Below are 18,849 nucleotides of genomic sequence, written 5' to 3'. Positions count from 1 at the left end.
TTCCAAAAGTAGTCATTTAATTCTCGAAAGTGGGATCAAGGTTGTAAGGTTACATGAGTCCCAGGTGCCAAACAAAAAGCTAAGTGGTGACTTCAGAGATTGATCTCTGGATCCCACCTTTGACAAAAGTCACTCTTCTCTCCCAAGGTGAAAAGACTAAACTTATTTCTGAATTGATGTTGTTATTTCATTGTTAAGAAGGAGATAAACAGAGAGCTGGGATACAAAGTGACTGGATGGGGGGGGCACTGCTTATACCACTGAGGTTTCTTGGAGGAGGCGGTGTTCGAGCTGACATCTGGAAGACGAAAAGATGTCACACATGCAGATTCAGAGGGGAGTCTTCTCAAGTAAGAAGAGCATCAATGGCAAAGGCCCGAGACAGGAAGAAGCTTGGCATGTTCGAGCATCAGAAAGATACCACTGTCGTTCCAGAGTGGGCGAGCTGTGCAGAGAGGCCCTCCCCATCAACCAGCACTCACGGAAGGTTTCTGCACAGGAAACCCGCAACATCACTTTGCAACTAGGTTCCCTGCAAATGTGTATTATCAGTCTATACGAGAAAACAAAAAAGGCTTTTTAATGCTGCTGTTCCTCTACCTTCTCCACTTGCTGTAAATGCTGCAGTACTGAAGAACTTTTAAAATTATTCAGTATTTCCACACTTGTGCCCGCACCGCATCCTCCCGTGCGGGAAACACTCTCTGCTCTCTCTCCGGGGCGTCCCACACGCTCACTCACCAGACCAGCCTGGCCGAACAGCAGCTGCACAGCAGTCTTGCAGGCGCCCCGCCACGTGGACGGGCACACCTGGTTCAGTACTTCGGTCACAGGAAGGTCGTCCCTGGGTGTAATTCCATTGTAGCAGCCCGCCTCCTTGATGAGCTGCAACATCGTATGCTACGGGTCGAGAAGATGAGAGTTCACCCCTCAAGATAAAGCTGTACAAGATTCTACAATGTGCTGAAATGAATTTACAAGTACACAATAGTCCTCTATTTTTCAATAGTGAAAAGATCACTGTTTCAGTCCCCCCACCCAAATCATGTCATTTTCATTTCTTCGGTAACTGTCATCAGATACCCTCAGAGAATACGGATACGCAGACATTAATACATACACGTGATTTCTATACTAGCAAAAAATATAGCATTACATTTGCTGACACAAATTGGCTGAGGAATTTTGAAATTCTGAATTCCTCTAAATAAGGAGACAAAATCATCTGGCAAAAATAAATACCAATGAAAACCTCAACTTTATTTTGGATGACCAAGTGGTCAGGTATGCAGACTCTGGAAACAGACTACATAGCCTCAAATTCCAGTCTACTACTTTGTAGCTGTGTGACCTTGGGCCTCAGTTCCTCTGTCAAATGGAGAAAAGAGCAGTGTCCGTCTCCTGGGTGAGCATTAAACGAGACGATGCATGTGGAGCCCTTGGCATGATGCCTGGCTCACATGACGCTCCCAAACTGGTCATAATTACTGCGGTATCATGATAAAATTTCCTATCTAATTCACAAAAGTCCCCTAAAACATTAATCATAGATAGTATTTTATAGCGTACTTTCGAAACACTTTATGTTAAACATCTGAACAAAATTAGGAATAAACCTGGCAAATGTCTGTTAAAATAAGTCATCATAGTCTGCTTTTAGACACCAGTTTACTAATACCTCCTGCCTTGACTTCAGTTTTGTTTTTTAATCTATACAAGCCCTTAGGTTTCCCTTAAGAACGGTTTCCAAGTTCACACCCGGTATTGGAACCCCATGGAAAGCTACCGTCTTAAGTTTCAGGTTGTCGGCGGCAGATTCGTTGAAGGAGACGCCCTTCAGGAAGTGTGATCCTATCTGCACAGGGACGGTGGGAAGCTCACACTGCATGGGCTGCGGGGGGGTCTGCCTCCGCCCTGTCTGCTGCGCCTCGGCCTCACTACAGCAGCCCTGCAAAAGGTTTGGAGAGGAGAGGGGAGGTGACCCACGGCAATTCTGCCAAGACAGCCGGTTCACTTGGTATGGCGACACTGCCATTCCACGGCTCCCAAGAGCTTCCAGAAAGAGAAGCATACCTGTAAACTGGCTTCAATTGCCTTTGGATTCAGGTGGAAACCAGCTTTCATTGCATATTCACAGTGGCCTAAGCTTTCCAGAGCTATTTTATATGCCTGCAAAAAAATTGTAAGAATCAAGATTACATGGCAGATCGTAGAATGACAAAGTCCAGGGACAACAGGAATTTAAAATTTCTGTAGTGACTGAATGACTTCAGGCCAACTACCACCCTACTATTCCTTCCAACTGGTTCAACCTCACAACTTGAATGCCCTCTCTTGTTTCTATCTGTCCTCAGATAACAACACTTACTTGCAAAGCGCTGTCAATTTTCAAGTTCAGTTCCTTGAGCTGGTGCTCGGGAATGGCCGCACTCTGAGAACAGAAGAGTTGCTGCACCTCAATGCCCGCCAGGCGGCTGTCACAGCCTCTTTCCCTCAGTCTCGATGTCGCCTGCAACAGTAACAGCGACGGGAAGGCACAAGAGAATGTAACAGACTTAGCTATGTTTAAAAAATAAGAAACGAAGAAAAAAAACAACGGAGTTAAACCCAGATGCTATCTGAGCATTAGATATATACCGGACATTCTGGATTGTCTGTATTACCAAGTGAGCAACCAGAAATCTGGGAAGATTAAACCAAGCATCTTGAAGAGAAAGCAAACCTGACACAGAACTACTTTATTTAAGAAACACCGGGGAGGGTGGGGTGCGCCTAGGTGGCTCAGTTGGTTAAGTGTCTGACTCCTGATCTTGGCTCTCGGCTCAGGTCTTGATCTCAGCGTCATGAGTTGAAGCCCCACGTTGGGCTCCATGCTGCATGTGAAGCTACTTAGGAAAATAAAAAAAAGAAACCCTGGAAAAAAGACTTACCTACCTGTTATTAATTTTTCCTATATGTAAAACTTTCACATTTTAAAAATGTATTTTTTTGAGAGAGAGAGAGAAAGAGAGCATGCACACAGGTGGGGGAGGGGGCAGAGAGAGAAGAGAGAGAGAATCCCAAGCACGCTCCGTGCTGTCAGTGCAGTGCTCATGAACCGTGAGATCGTGACCTGAACTGAAATCAATATTTGGATACTTAACTGACTGAGCCACCCAGGCACCCCTGTAAGACCTTTACATTTTTAATTTCTCTTTTAAAGACAGCCAAACTAAAATATTGGCACTTGGAGTTTCCAGAATCATCATATTGAACATATAAGGTTAGGTGTTCCTGTACACCAAAGTAAAAGGCCACACCAACATAGAACAGGGAAAAAACGTACCCTGGAGTGTTAAAGGAAAAATAAGACTTCTGAAATCTGCACAAAAAAATTTAAATACTTATTGTTTGGTCATTAAATATGTTCATGAACAAGACAGAGAAACAAGAAAAAAAAACTAATCAATGTCTTATTGTGATGAAATGTAAGTTACTTACACATATGGGTCAGGACTGGAGAATACAGAAAAAATGTATTTAATTTCTTAAATGGGAGAAGGAATTCAGGATGAACTGCCTTCCAATTTTTCAATGTCTATTTCTGTTGCAGTCACATTTGTGCAACAAATAACATTTTTTAACAGCTAATTTTTGTTCTTCTGCTGTAGGAGTTACAATGTTTACCAAAACTGCAGAAAGGTAATTAGCAGAAACAATGCTATAAAGTTCCAAAGCTTCACAAATTACACATGTATGACTACATTCCATCCAGTCCCTGAACCCTAACTAGTCTTACCGTTTAAAACTATTTGACTCTCTAAGATTCTTTCACTGAAATATTTGGCCCAGAAGGTCTTGTGGTGCATATCTATGGCTAGGCAATGGAGCGCAAAGCCTGGTGCCTACCATCTTAGGGCTGACAGCCTCATGGGCCAAACAAAACATTTAAACCATTTAAAATGGAGAAAAACACACCAAGGAAAACAGGGAGAACTATAATAGGGAGGAGCACCCTAAACACTCAGAAATCAGCATTTAGGTTATGAGTTTGAGGTGGAGGAGGAAGTCAGCAGAAGTGTGGGATGGGTGAGCAGACATGTCAGCAAAGAAACTAGAACCCAGTGAGCAAGGGAGACAGCGACCGCAGATGAACCAGACTGTGTGGGACTAGGCAGGTATGGTGAAGGGTCGGTACTTCACCCTAAGGAAGTAGCAACATCATCTAGCTTTAAATGGAGAGAGATGAAGGGTGGCAAGACAGGTAGGGGAGAAGGGAATCTAGCCACTGCAGGTGTCTGGGGAGAGTAGGGACATCCTGAACTAGGGCAGTGAAAGGGACACATGTGGGGTAATGCTTTGGGGTGGAACCTGCAGGGCTTATGGACTGGATGTAGATGTGATGGAAAGACAGGAGGATAAATCTTCAGTTTCATGTATGAATGACCCAGTGTGGGATGGCAGCACTTGCTAGTATGGGGAAGATTTGGGCAAGACCAGGGGTGTGGGGAAAAGCTAAGCCTGAGCCACCTAGATACCTGAGGTAAGCAGCAGCTGAATACAGGGGCCTGAAGCCCACAGAATTGGACTGGTCGCACATATGTGAGGGCCCCCAGCACACAGGCAGTTCTTAATGTCCCAAGGCTATATGGAGACCCTACAGGGAGGGCACTCAGAAATGAGCACTGAGAAACGGACATAAGTTGTGTGTATAAGTTGTGTTGAAGAGAAAAAGCTAGCAAAGTAGATGGAGAGGATGGCCCAAGAGATTAATGCCTGCTTCAGGGACGCCACAGGAAGAGAGGGTCTCTAAGGGCCCGTATTGCTGTGAGCTGCTGAATGGAGTCAAACGGTTCCCTGGATTTGGCCACACAGAAGGCACCAGTGACCTTGACGAGAGAATGCCTGTTCTTTTTTTTTTTTTTTTTTTTATGTTTATTTATTTATATTGAGAGAGAGTGAGAGCTTGAATGTGAGCAGAGAGAAAGAGAGAATCTCAAGCAGGCTCTGCACTCTCAGCACAGAGCCTGATGCAGGGCTCAACCCCATGAACTGTGAGATCACGACCTGAGCTGAAATCAAGAGTTGGACGCTCAACCAACAGAGCCACCCAGGTGCCCCTGAGAATGCTTGTTCTTGTGTAGGAGGGGAAGCCAGATTTCAGTGAGCTGAATGATGCTATTTATATAAAGTTTCATATTGTGCAAGATACACCTTATACTACTTATGGATACATGTATACAGAGTAAAAAATATAAAAATATGTGCAGGACTCACAAACTCCAAATTCAAAAGAGGTTATCTCTACAAAGGAAGAGATGTGAGTAAGGCAGCAAAAAGGTACAAAGGAAATCAGCTGCATTTGTAAATAATATTTTTTCTGTTAAAAATAAAAAGCATGAAAGGGGCGCCTGGCTGACTCAGTCTGTACAGCACATGACTCTTGATCTTGGAGTTGTGAGTTCAAGCCGTACGCTGGGCATGAAGCCTACTTAAAAATAAATAAGTGAGCATATAAATAAATAAACAAATGGTATGAAGCAACTGACAAGAAGTTAAGATTCACTCGACAAAGCTAAAAGGCAGACAGGGTATGTGCGACATTTCCTATATGCTTGAAATCTTTCATAATAATCTTTTTTAGAATGACTCAAAGGTACGGTAGACAATACTTCCAAGAAGTTGGCTGTGAGAAGAGCAGAGAAACAGGGCAGAACAGCGAGGATTTCTGTGTATGCGGGTTTACGTAGTGGGTGGGAGGGCATGCTGAAGAAGAGGGAGAGAAAACACAGGGCCTCACCACAGAGGCCTTGAGGGTGGGGGAAGGTGGGGACAGGGCGGACCCCAGACAGGAGGGGTCCTGTAATGAAGGGAAGGAAGAGATGAGGGTCTGAATGGGGGAAGCAGTGTGGTTTTGGGGTGAAGAAAAGGGACTGCTGCCAGGTGGATTCTATTTCCTCGGTACAGTGCAGGGCAGGGTCACCGGCTGGTGGCTAAGTGAGTGAGAAAGCACTAGGGCCTGTGCAAACTGTAGAGGGTGAAGAATAAGGTTAAGGTGAGGAGATCAAGGGACTGCTGGGGTCCTCACGAGCGCTGGGTTCTCAGCATGATGATGTCAACAGGAGACGACTGTGAGCCCGGTATTAAGGGTATGACTATGAGCTGCATGATCAGGAGGCTGGAGCCCAGCAACCAAGAGGACACAGAGGTCTGCGAGGTGACAAATGGCCACCTGCAATAAGGTCAGCAGGTCCCACTTCCACACTGGACCTCAATTAGCATTTCAGGGCTGCTCTGACAAACACCGAGAGGCAGGGGAAAGCCCTTAACAGGAAAGAGAGACCAAAACAAACAGGAAAAAGAAACTGAAAAGAAATTCAAAAGAAGAACAGAGAACAGCATAAAACTGAAATAATAAGAAAATTAGAGAATGTACAATGTGAGACTAGTAAATAATATTTAAAATTTTGACTCAAGGAGATTTCTAAAACATGAAATACTCTGCCAACTGATTATGGAAGGATTAAAACTAAACATTATATAAACAAATCAATATTATACTCCTTAACTGTAAATTATCTCTTTCACTATGTAAAATGGATCAAAAAGTCCTAGTCAGTCCTAGTTAAAGTCTTGACTTGGAAGGCTTTTCACTCCCACCCCCCCTGGAAACACCTGAAAACAAATAATCCAGTGAAGAAATGGGCAAAAGACATGGACAGACATCTTTCCAAAGAAGACATCCAGATGGGTCATAGACACATGAAAAGATGCTCAACATCACACATCATCAGGGAAATATAAATTAAAACTACAATGAGTTACCACCTCACACCTGTCAGAATGGTTAAAATTAACAACACAGGCAACAACACATGTTGGCGAGGATACAGAGAAAGGGGAATACTTTTGCACTGTTGGTGGGAATGAAAGCTGGTGCAGCCACTCTGAAAACAGTATGGAGCTTCCTCCAAAAGTTAAAAAAAGAACTAGCCTACAACCCAGCAATTGCACTACAAGGTATTTATCCAAAGGATACAAAAATGCCAATTCAAAGGGGCACGTGCACCCCGATGTTTATAGCAGCACTATCGATAATAGCCAAAGTATGGAAAGAGCCCAAATATCCAGACTGATGAATGAATAAAGATGTGGTGTGTGTGTGTATACACACACACACACACATATATACACAATGGAATATTATTTGGCAATCAAAAACAATGAAATCTTGCCACTTGCAACAATGCGGATGGAATTAGAATGTATTATGCTAAGTGAAATAAATCAGTGAGAGGAAGATATATATATATATATAGATATATGTATATATACACACACGTATGATTTCACTCACTTAAGAAACAAATGAACATAGATAGGGGAAGGGAAAGAAAAATAAGAAAAGACAGAGAGGGAGGCAAACCATAAGAGACTCTTAAATACTGGGGGCACCTGGGTGGCTCTGTCGGTTAAAGCGTCCGACTATGGCTCAGGTCACGATCTCTCAGATCGTGGGTTTGAGCCCCATGTCGGGCTCTGTGCTAACAGCTTGGAGCCTGGAGCCTGCTTCAGATTCTGTGTCTCCCTCTCTCTCTGCCCCTCCCACACTCACACTCTGTCTCTCTGTCTCTGTCTCAAAAACAAATTTTTTTTTAAACTTTTTTTTACATTTATTTATTTTTGAGAAACAGTGAGACAAAGCATCAGCGAGGGGGAAGGGCAGAGAGAGGAGACACAGAATCTGAAGCAGGCTGCCAGCTCTGAGCTGTCAGCACAGAGCCTGATGCGGGGCTCGAACCCACAAACTGTGAGATCACGACCTGAGCCGAAGTCGGACGGATGCTCAACCGACTGAGCCACCCAGGTGCCCCTAAAAAAAAATTTTTTTTAAAGAGACTCTTAAATACTGAGAACAAATTGAGGGTTAATGGAGGGGTACTGGGTGGGGGGATGGGCTAAGTGACAGGCATTAAGGAGGGCACTTGTTGGGATGAGCATTGGGTGTTATTTATAAGTGATAAATCACTAAATTCTACTCCTGAAACCAATACTACACTATACGTTAACTAGCTTTGATTTAAATAAAATTTTAAGGGGCGCCTGGGTGGCGCAGTCGGTTAAGCGTCCGACTTCAGCCAGGTCACGATCTCGCGGTCCGGGAGTTCGAGCCCCGCGTCAGGCTCTGGGCTGATGGCTCAGAGCCTGGAGCCTGTTTCCGATTCTGTGTCTCCCTCTCTCTCTGCCCCTCCCCCGTTCATGCTCTGTCTCTCTCTGTCCCAAAAATAAATAAACGTTGAAAAAAAAAATTTTTAAAAATAAATAAATAAATAAAATTTTAAAAATAATAAAATTTAAAAAATAATAATAAAAAGAAGAATATGTGGGGCGCCTCAGTTGGAGGAGCATGTGGCTCTTTATCTTGGGGTCGTTTGAGCCCCATGTCGGGTGCAGAGATTACTTAAATAAATGAACAACAAAACAAAACAAAACAAAATACCTACAAGAAACGTGCTGTCACTGACCACATCCCCACCTGGCTGCCTGGCTGGCCGCTTTACCCTCCGCAGCCAGCTCTGGCCTGTCTTTCCAGACTTCGGCTCCAACCTCTTCTCCCTGGTCTCTCTTCCTTGAAGCTTTGCTGCACTGCTCCTAGTTGGAGGCAGGACCCTTTCTCTGGGCTCCTGCACACCTCCATCACAGCCCTTTAACCCTATTTTTGTAGGCCCTCCCTCTTAGGAGGCTGTGAGCAGAGGCTGTCACCCCAGTGCCTGGCGCACGCCTGGCACAAAGTGAGCGTTCACAAAAGCATTCACTGTGAAATGAATGAACAAGCCAATGATACGGTTTAAAACTAACACTTCTAAATAAAATGCCTCTTTCAGGAACCAACAGGCAAAGGTCCTCTGGAGCCGCTCCTAGTTGAACATAGGGCACCAATCTCCCCCAGGGAGGGTTACCTCAGCAGCCCCCCGCCAGGATCGCACGGCTTCCTCCAGTTCGGGTGTGTGGCTCATGCCAGATAAGCCGCCGCCGCCGCCATTCTTCTTTTCTGGCACGACGACCTCGGCAAAGCACGAGTGAGCCACTGGCTGGACCTTCTGTAATGCCTGGGTCAAAAACTGGAAATGGACCTGTACCACTGTCAGGAAACATCGCCCCAACACCTGTGAAAACAAGAAAGCCAGGGGATTTTTAGGTTGTGGGCTGCTACTGCATTAGTGCAATAAATTCTCAACTATCAGTGTGAGCAGAAGGTAACAACACTTGGAAGTCTGAAATCACAGAAGTTAGAAAGTCACCAGCCTTTAGGAGGATCCTTGTTCTCATGTTCGCACCTGGGTGCCTGATGTCTAGAAGTCAAGATATTTCCACCAAATCGCAAACCCTATGGTTCAAATGGGCATTCCCAGTTCCCAGCTAGCCCCCCACTCCTGTTCTCTGCTCCCCTCATGTGGACTCGGGCTCACACCAACCCTTGGTTGTCTTTGAGCTCTTACTGAACCAGAGGAACCCACAGTTCCAATTATGTCCACACGGCATTCAGAAGGCAGAGCGAAAGCCGTGTGACTGAAAATCTGAAAGGTCGGTTTGACTAGAAGACGACACTATTTATTAGAAATGGAATCCAAAGATACAGGTTATTTTGGTAACAATGTTATTAACATAGTTTTATTAACATAGCTGTGTGTCATTAATTCCAGTCTCAGGAAACAAAGCTGATAGACCAGTCTTCTAGGAGTCAACAAAACATACTGGACAACTCTGTCAGAACAGTAGAAACTCACTCACCTGAGACATTATCAGTAGTTGGTTGGTTGATGGAACATCCATTAAAGTAGGGAATTCATTTAAAACATATTATAGACATGTGTTAATATGTACTATTAATATGTAACTATAATAATTTACATGTCAAAAAAATACCATAGACCATAAATATTTTAAGACACAAATGTGCATTTATCTGCCAAGGCCAAGGCTGTTTATTGACACTGTCGTTCCGTTTGCTTTCTTGAGGCAACCCTAGCTACAAGGTGTTCTCTAAGATTTCCTATTTCTTTTCTTTAAAGGAGAGCAAGAACTTGTCACTTACAAAGTAACTTGAGCAGAGAACTTCCCGATTACTGACATCTTCCCCTAAGCTTTTACAGTTGTTTGGTCCATACCAAATTTGACATTCACGTTTTTCCCATGGAGGGTATGTCATATTCCACTGGTTTACACGGTGGATTACTTACTTACAAATTACTTTATTTATTGAGCTTGCAATTTATTCAACGGGTAGGAGTGCAGTGGGGAGGGCTCACTGGCTGTCGGTGATCAGTGCACTGCCTCGGGGAGGTGCTGAAGGCTGGGTAACTGTTTCCATTGCCTGTACAAGGAACCAACACCTAACCCCAGTGTCTACCCTCTAGTCCAGCCCTGTCCCTTAAGGCAGCCAAAAACAAGATTCAAGTCTGGCCCCACCTCCCAACATACATTTCCGATGCTGTCCTTTTCCATCTCCACTGGTCAGAGCTCTGCTTCCTAGAGAAAGAGTCAGGCAAGTCTCAGTGGTAACACTTACTCACTCCGATTTTCCCCTGTGAAGTCACCAGGGCCAAACTAAAACAAACTCACACAAATCTCACACCAAAGCATCCTCCTCCTACAGAGAACAATTAGAATTACAGGCTGGATCCCCACCCAAACCTCCTGGGTTTGCACTCATACCTGCCTCAAAGCTCCTCCCCATCAATGATCGGTGCCAGATGGGGCAGGGTGAGGGACACAGATGAAGCAGACCTAGCAACCTAGAGTGATGTGACAGGAATAAACAGCATGTATTTAGTGCCACTGTACATAATATTTAGTACACAACAGCAGCCAGCCTCAATCGAGCACTCAGCCTGTACTTCACCTATGCTAAAGATCTCACATGGATTATCTCATTTAATGCTAGGAACAACCGTACGAGGTCATTCCCATTTTACAGGCAGTAAGAGTGAGGCACAGAAAGCTTACGAACTTTGTCATGGGGACACAAACTGGAGGTGACAGAGTGGGCACTTGACTCAAATGTCTGTGCCCTTAGCCAGTATGCCCCACTGCCTTCAGTCGGCTCTAAGCAGCTGGATACAGCTGTCGGCTGGCAGCACTGAGACCAGGACCTAATAAACTCCATCTTAACTGGTTTAGGCCACAACGAGGGTACCCTGAAGCCCCATACAAGGCACACACGGGAGGAGGAGTGGAGCTAGCTCCTCTGGCACACACTCTTTCTCTGCCTCCTTCCTCGGCCTCTTGCCGGCTACGGCAAAGATGTACGTGCCAGGTACCATGTACGCCGGGGTCACGGTCTTACAGCTGCGGATGATTCAAGGGTCTCATTCATTCCTTCAGCAAACATGTAACATGTGAATACCCGATACGTACAAAGCACAATAGGCTAGAGGGTGCTACAAGAAAGACAATGAGCAAGTCCTGGTCCTCAGGAGGGTTACTTCCTGATGGTGGAGAACAAACTGCTAAGTGGAGATGCAAAGTCAGGGGCCACCGGAGAAGGAACACAAGGGGGGGTGGGAAGGAAAAGGCTCTCTGAGGGAAGGACTAAAGGAAGAGTTAACTACCCTTCCCCCTTCTAAAAAGGGAAAATGCTGGGAAAGGCCTGATGCAGGGTCCCAGCGTCCAGAATAGGACAGCACCGGTTGATGGGAGGACGGGGCTGGGGAGGGTGCCCCTGTTGAGGGCAGGATGGTGGAAGGAGGGCGATGCTGCTGCAGGAATAAGTGGGGGAAAAGATGCCGGACAGTTTAAAGGCAGACTTTTGGTATGTTGTCTCCACCATTCTTACATGTTTGACCTTGGATGAGTCATTTAATCTAAATTTCTTCCCTGTAAATAAGGAATGATGAGAACAAGAACTCGGCATCTCCCTGCTCCCACCCGTGATGCAGGGAGCAGCAGTCCAAATTACACTTGTAACAAAATATCTGTGCCGTAAACGTTTCGTTAAGAGCCGATCAAAGCAATGGCCACCCTGGATTTGGAAAAGCAATTTCACAGAATATCTGCTCTAAAAGTTTCAAGTAACAGATGCATAAACACTACCTTGAGAGAGAGCGCCTGCCTCTGGGCATCTCCTGTCTCAGCCCAGCTCCCCTCCTGGAACACACCCCACCCACCTTGACCCAGACTTGGGCCAGTCCTTGGGGGTCTTCCTGAGAAACGTGGAAAGAAATACAGACTCTAAAGTTGTGAATTCAAAAGCAGGTGACCTCAGGGCCGTGGGCAGCTATTTTCTCCCTCACACGGAGAATGCTGCTTGGACTGCAAGATTCAGTGAGGCTGAAGAACAGACATGGCAACCCGGGGAACGGATGAGTGGAGTGGTCAGAGACACTGCAGTTTAAAATGTCAATGCAGCTATACAGTTGCAGCGGTACCAACAGCCACCTTTATTGAGCGCTTAACCCATACCAAGCACTTTACTTGCAGTGAAGCAACTCTGTGGGTAAGAGAAAAGCATCCATTTCCCAGATGATACCACTGAGGCTTCGAGAAAGAAACCTGTTCCAATGCCATGCAGGAGATAAGAGGTGAAGCAGAGATCTGATGCCAGATATGTTCCACTCCAAAAGCTGTACTCCTAACCGCTAAGCCACTGTCTCCCTATGACAAGATCCAGGACATAGCCACAACAGGGGTGGCTACTAAAAGGAGGGGAACCCTGATATCCCCCGCATACTGTCAGGCCCTGAGGTGGGAGGCATGGCTCAGTCTTCTCTAACAGAGGAAAAGGGACTGGGACAAGAGTATCAAGTGGGGTGGCCTGTGGCACTCCTAGGTGGCATGAGTCTCATCGTTTATGAATCCACAGCAGAGAGCAGCTGCTAAGACTGGCTGGAAATGGCAATATGAAAACAGGGAGAGGATACAAGGATACAAGGGGCTTGGGAGAAAGAGCAGCTTCTCTTACCTCTTGAGGAATTCCAAATCCAAAAACATCTGTTCGGTCCTTCAGTACATCAGTCTCATTTAAGAATTATGAATAAAGCAATTGGATTTAATTGGCATTTGCATCAAAAAAAATTTTTTTAAGTTTATTTATTTTGAGAGAGACAGAGACAGGGTGAGCAGGGGAAGGGTAGAGATAGAGAGTCCCAAGCAGGCTCTGCACCATCAGCACAGAGCCTGATGTGGTGCTCGAACTCACTAAACTGTGAGATCATGACCTGAGCGGAAATCAAGAGTCAGACACCTAACCGATTGAGCCACCTAGCTGCCCCAGCATTTGCATTTTAAAAAGACTAACCTAGGGGCGCCTGGGTGGCTGAGTCAGTTAAGTGTCCGACTTCGGCTCGGGTCATGATCTCGTGGTCTGTGAGTTCAAGCCCCACGTCAGGCTCTGTGCTGACTGCTCAGAGCCTGGAGCCTGTTTCAGATTCTGTGTCTCCCTCTCTCTCTGACCCTCCCCCGTTCATGCTCTGTCTCTCTCTGTCTCAAAAATAAATAAACGTTAAAAAAAAAATTAAAAAAAAAAAAAAAAGACTAACCTAGGGGAGCCTGGTTGTCTTAGTAGGAGAGGCATGTGATTCTTGATCTCAGGGTTGTGAATTGGAGTACCATATTGGGTATAGAGATTACTTAAATAAATAAGACTTAAAAAAAGAAAGAAAGAAAGAAAGATAAATCTATTCAAGGCATCCCAAGTTGGTGGAATTTCAGGCCAATATCAGACTTCTGCATTAAGAGAAATCTTTTATTTTATTATTAAAAAAAACCCCTCAGTTTTCATTCAGTTATTTTTTTTTTAAGTTTATTTATTTTGAGACAGAGACAGAGAGAGAGGCGCAGACAGACAGCTCGAGTCGGGGAGGGGCAGAGACGGAGAGAGAGAAAGAGAGACAGAGAACCCCAAGCAGGCTCCACACTGTCATGGGGGAGCCTGACTCGGGGCTCAAACCCACGAACTGTGAGATCATGGCCTGAGCTGAAATCAAGAGTCGGACACTCAACTGACTGAGCCACCCAGGTGCCCCAAGAGAAACCTGTTAATGTGACTTCAATTCCTCATAAAGGCCCAATTCCTGAATATAGACTAATCATTGACCTTGCCACTCCTGCCTCTAAATTTCCACAGAGCATTCTGGAACAGCCATCAAAGATCTACTAAAAGGAAACCTTGTTTTCTGGGACTCCCTGGTGGTGGCAGAAACGCAGTATGAGTTCACTCTCCCATTCCCATATACACATACCACATCTGCTGCTAAGGGTGTTGTGTTGATGGATACAACCAGAAAACTTTCTCTTCTTGGTGATGTTTATATTTTATTAGTTCAACCAGGTTTTAGTTTAAGGTCACCCTACTCAGTCCCCCAAAGACCACCCTCTCTCACTGCCATAGTTGCAGAGGACCAATTTAACTCTACCTTCCTAGAATATTTCAAACTTTAGTTTTAGTTACTGCTCTTCTAGGGCCAAGCAAGGCCTGGCTCAGCCCTGAATCTACGCCCGTGTTGGGATCATGGAGTGCCCAAAGCCACCCATCCCCCAGCACACCTAGTGATTTTCATATCGATACACACAATATCTCACTAAGTTCGTTTTCTACTTAACCTCACTTAACAATCCATCTTTCTCACATCCCTAGAGTGAAGAACAAATAAAACCGATACATATACCACATGGTCAAATGTCCAGGAACTCCATCATTTATTTCTGATCAGTTTAAAAGTCCAGAGTGAATGAAATGAAGGCGATCTGGATTGGCTGCTTTTATTAGAAATTCCAAAGTCATTCAATCATTTCTTTCTCTTCAATATTTACTTTTACCTTAAACATTACAGTTGGTTCCAAGTTCCCTCAACCTTGCTCTTTTGTTCGTATGATAATTCCAGAGTTATTACATAATGACCTAACCAATAGACCAGAATGTGATATAAAAACCTAAATGTGTCTCCAGAGAAATAGAGAATGCAGTGGACCATGCCCAGGCTATGGAAAGTGCTTGCGAAGATTAGATTACAGTATAAAAATGCAAAAAAGAAACTTACTGCAACTATGTATAGTCTGACCTAAAAATCGATTACAGGGAGTATTTAAATATTTAAAAATTTAAAAAGCAACTAACAAAACGACAAAGATCTCTTTGCAGCAGGTATTAACCTAGAGCATAAAGAAGCTGCCATGTTACATATAAGAGGGAGCATACAGAAAGGAAAGAAAAGCTAACACCTGCCCAAGGGTGGCTGAGCCAACACCAAATGCTAATCACTCACACAAGATTATATTCTGCCTCTGGATATGCTGCTCCCTTGCTGGTAAAAATATCGACAGACACAGTTTCAGAACTCCTACTTCATGGACCGAGCACTCGGGTGCACAAAACCTTTTGTGTCAGTAAAACATAATCATTGCAAACAAATTAGGGGGAAAAAGATCAGCTAAATAAAAATCTACCAAATATTACCAAATAGATATAACCACTGATTACATGTTTCCTGTACAGCCTACATTTGTACCTGTAGATGGTCTTTTTGTAAAAACTAGATTATATGTCCTATTTATTTAAAAATTTTTTTAATGTTTATTTTTGAGAGAGAGAGAGAGAGAGAGACAGACAGACAGACAGACAGACAGACAAAGCAGGAGTTGGGGAGGGGCAGAGAGACAGAGAGAGGGGGAGGGAGACACAGAAGCTGAAGCTGGCTCCAGGCTCCGAGCTGTCAGCACAGAGACCAATGAGGGCTCGAACCCACGAACCGGGAGATCATGACCTGAGCTGAAGTCAGACACTTAACCGACTGAGCCACCCAGGAGCCCCTATGTGTTCTGTTTTATAACCTGCTGTCCAAAAGAAAATATATCAACAATTTATTACCATGCCAACACGCACAGGGAGTTTTATATTTTAGCTATGTTGCTATAAATCTTAACAATTAATAAGGATAACTATAAAATATCATTCAGGACATAAAAGAAGTGAAAGGCTACTCAAGGTAACTAAATCCATATTAATTTTGGTAAGCAAAGGACCCTGCTCTTATAGTAATTTTTCCTATTCAAAATGCAAGTTTCCTCCATAAACAAGCAAATTTATATTGTGGGTTTCTATGGGGCATAGATAAAAATATATTTAAGTCACCCAGACAAGCATACGGCCTGGGAGCCTATTAGAGTTCAGGAAATTCTTTTTGTTGATATGAGTGTATTTTTCATCAAAAGTTGGCACTTTGATCAAGAAGAAAAAATTACCAGGGCGCCTGGGTGGCTCAGTCAGTTGAGCGTCTGGCTCTTAGTTTCAGCCCAGGTCATGATCTCACTGTCAGTTTGAGCCTCATGTTGGTTTCCACACTGACAGTGTGGAGCCTCCTTGGGATTCTCTCTCCCTCTGTCTGCCCCTCCCCTGCACTCTCCTTCCCAAGATGGATAAATAAAAAAAGAAGAAGAAAATACTATAACTGGGATGTCTGAGCGGTTAAGACATGTCTTTTTTTTTTTTTTTAATGTTTATTTATTTATTTTTGAGGGGAGTGGGAAGGGCAGAGAGAGGGGGATGGAGTATCCCAAACAGGCTCCACATTGTCACTGCACAACCCAATGTGGGGTTCAAACCTATGAACCATAAGATCATGACCTGCTGAAATCAAGAGTCAGAAGCTTAACCCACTGAGCTACCCAGGTGCCTCAAGGCACTGGTCTTAAGAAGAAAATACTAAGGGCGCCTGGGTGGCTCAGCTGGTTAAACGCCCGACTTCGGCTTACATCATGATCTCACAGTTCGTGGGTTCGAGCCCCGTGTCAGGCTCTGTGCTGTTAGCTCGGAGCCTGGAGCCTGCTTTGGGTTCTGTGTCTCCCTCTCTCTCTCTGCCCTTCCCCTGCTCACACTCTCTCCCTCTCTCTGTCAAAAATAAACATTAAATGAAAATTAAAAAGAAGAAAATACTAAACTATCTCCACTGAAAAAAAATGATTAAAAAGACAAATGGAGAATTCAAAGTGGAAATTCACTCCATCAACATTATTTTCACCATAGGACTCTGAGGAGAGGCCTTCTGCATCCCAGGACCTGGTGCCACGTGTGTCACCTGTTCCCTGAGAGAGGGCTCACCGCACACATCAGACCGCCTGCCTCTGTTATTCTTGTGAATTCCAACCGGTGACGGCTGTGGCAAATCCTGGGCTGAGGTGGAAAAGGGGGTCTCCCACCACCTCTCAGCAGCATCTGGGACAGTGCGTCCCTCCCGCTCACCCCGCTCCTTCTTGAAACACTTGCTTCTCTTGGCTTCCAAGACACTGCACTTACTCCATCTCTGCCTCACTCTCCGGCTGCTCCTTTAGCGTACTCCTAGGCTGCTTCCAAGTCATCTTCTGACCTCTAAATACCGGAGTGTCCCTGGGCTCACTCGTCCTTGGATTCGCCCTCTGGTTCTCCAGTTTATATTCACTCCCTTGATGACCAGGTCCAGTTTCACAGCTTTAAATACCATCTATTGAATCTACTGTTCCCAAGTTCCTATCTCCTGTCCGGACCTCAGCCCTGAACCCCAAATTTGTATATCCAACTGTCTACCTGACATTGCCCCTGGGATGTCAAATAAGCACTGCAGACCTGTTATTCCAGCTACTCTTCCCCCACTGCTCCCCGCCTCAGTAAAGAGTACTACCAGTGGTCCAGGTGCTTTTGTCATAAACCCTGGAGCCATCTTGCAGCCCCTCCCCTCTCCCTCATGCACACCCATGCACACCCCCACGGTGCTAGAATATTAATCAGCCTTAAAAAAGGAGGGAAGCTCTGACACATGCTGCAATATGGATGAGCCTTAAAGACAATGGTAAGTGAAAGCAGCCAGCCACAAAAAGACAGATATTGTATGATCTTATATGAGGTACCTATCATAGGCAAATTCATAGAGACAGAAGGCAGAATTGTGGTTTCCTGGGGTTGGGGAGAGGGCGGAATGGGAGTTACTGTTGAAAGGGTTCAGGCTTTCAGTTTGGGAAGACGAAAACGTTCTGGAGTTGGATGGCGGTAAAGTCTGCGCAATACTGGGAATCTGCTTAATGCCACCGAGCTGTACACTTAAAAACGAGTACAGGGGCGCCTGGGTGGCTCAGTCGGTTAGGCGCCCGACTTCAGCTCAGGTCACGATCTCACGGTCCGTGAGTTCGAGCCCCGCGTCGGGCTCTGGGCTGATGGCTCAGAGCCTGGAGCCTGCTTCCGATTCTGTCTTCCTCTCTCTCTGCCCCTCCCCCGTTCATGCTCTGTCTCTCTCTGTCCCAAAAATAAAAATAAACGTTAAAAAAAAAAAAAATTAAAAAAAAAAAAAACAAGTACAACTGCTTCTAGTCACCTCCTCTGCTAACATTCTAAGTTATGATCATCTCTTGCTTGGATTAATTACTATAATAGCCTCTTAACTGATCTTCCTGCTCCATTCAATTCGGATTAGGTCTGTCTACACCCAACAGCAACAAAACAAATGTAGTGGCTTAAACAAGAGTGATATTTACTTCTTTTCTTTCTAAGATAAAAAAATAAACCTAGGGTTAGGCAGTCCAGAGCAGGCAATGGGAACTCCCGGGGTCACAAGGAACCCAGTTCCCATCCTTCTGCTCTGCATCCTCACGCAAGGCTGGCATTCTTCAGTTGCCTCATAGTTCTAAGTGGCTAAATGACCTTCAGCCATTGGCCTGCATTCTAGAGAGTAGCCAACTGGGACAGGGGAAGGGTGTACCCTCTTCTAAGGAAACTTCCCAGTAGACTCATCCCAAACCTCTAGCTACATCTTCCCAGACCTGAATTTATTCAAGAGACCCCCAGATGTAAGGAAGGCTGGGAGTCCAGTCCTTTTTCCAGGCACAATATGTCTGAAAACAAAACAA

At 44.9% G+C, this 18,849-nt stretch overlaps 1 protein-coding gene across 4 annotated transcripts in view; it reads right to left on the bottom strand.

The window, feature by feature from the left end:
• The window catches only part of GARRE1 (granule associated Rac and RHOG effector 1), an 83,206-nt gene that overhangs the window by 18,186 nt on the left and 46,171 nt on the right, over window positions 1-18,849 (bottom strand). For all 4 annotated transcript variants that reach the window (XM_027044918.2, XM_027044916.2, XM_053211277.1 and 1 more), the window contains 5 exons: window positions 8,940-9,146; window positions 2,369-2,509; window positions 2,074-2,169; window positions 1,787-1,948; window positions 742-900 (listed from right to left, as the gene is read on the bottom strand). In XM_027044918.2, coding sequence (XP_026900719.1) covers window positions 742-900; window positions 1,787-1,948; window positions 2,074-2,169; window positions 2,369-2,509; window positions 8,940-9,146 — 765 coding nt within the window. The remainder of the gene's footprint in view (window positions 1-741; window positions 901-1,786; window positions 1,949-2,073; window positions 2,170-2,368; window positions 2,510-8,939; window positions 9,147-18,849) is intronic.

This window comes from Acinonyx jubatus, chromosome E2, assembly GCF_027475565.1.
Source record: "Acinonyx jubatus isolate Ajub_Pintada_27869175 chromosome E2, VMU_Ajub_asm_v1.0, whole genome shotgun sequence".
Classification (NCBI taxonomy): Eukaryota; Metazoa; Chordata; class Mammalia; order Carnivora; family Felidae; genus Acinonyx; species Acinonyx jubatus.
Note: the sequence above shows the minus strand (reverse complement) of the source record. Positions and strands in the feature narration are given on the sequence as shown.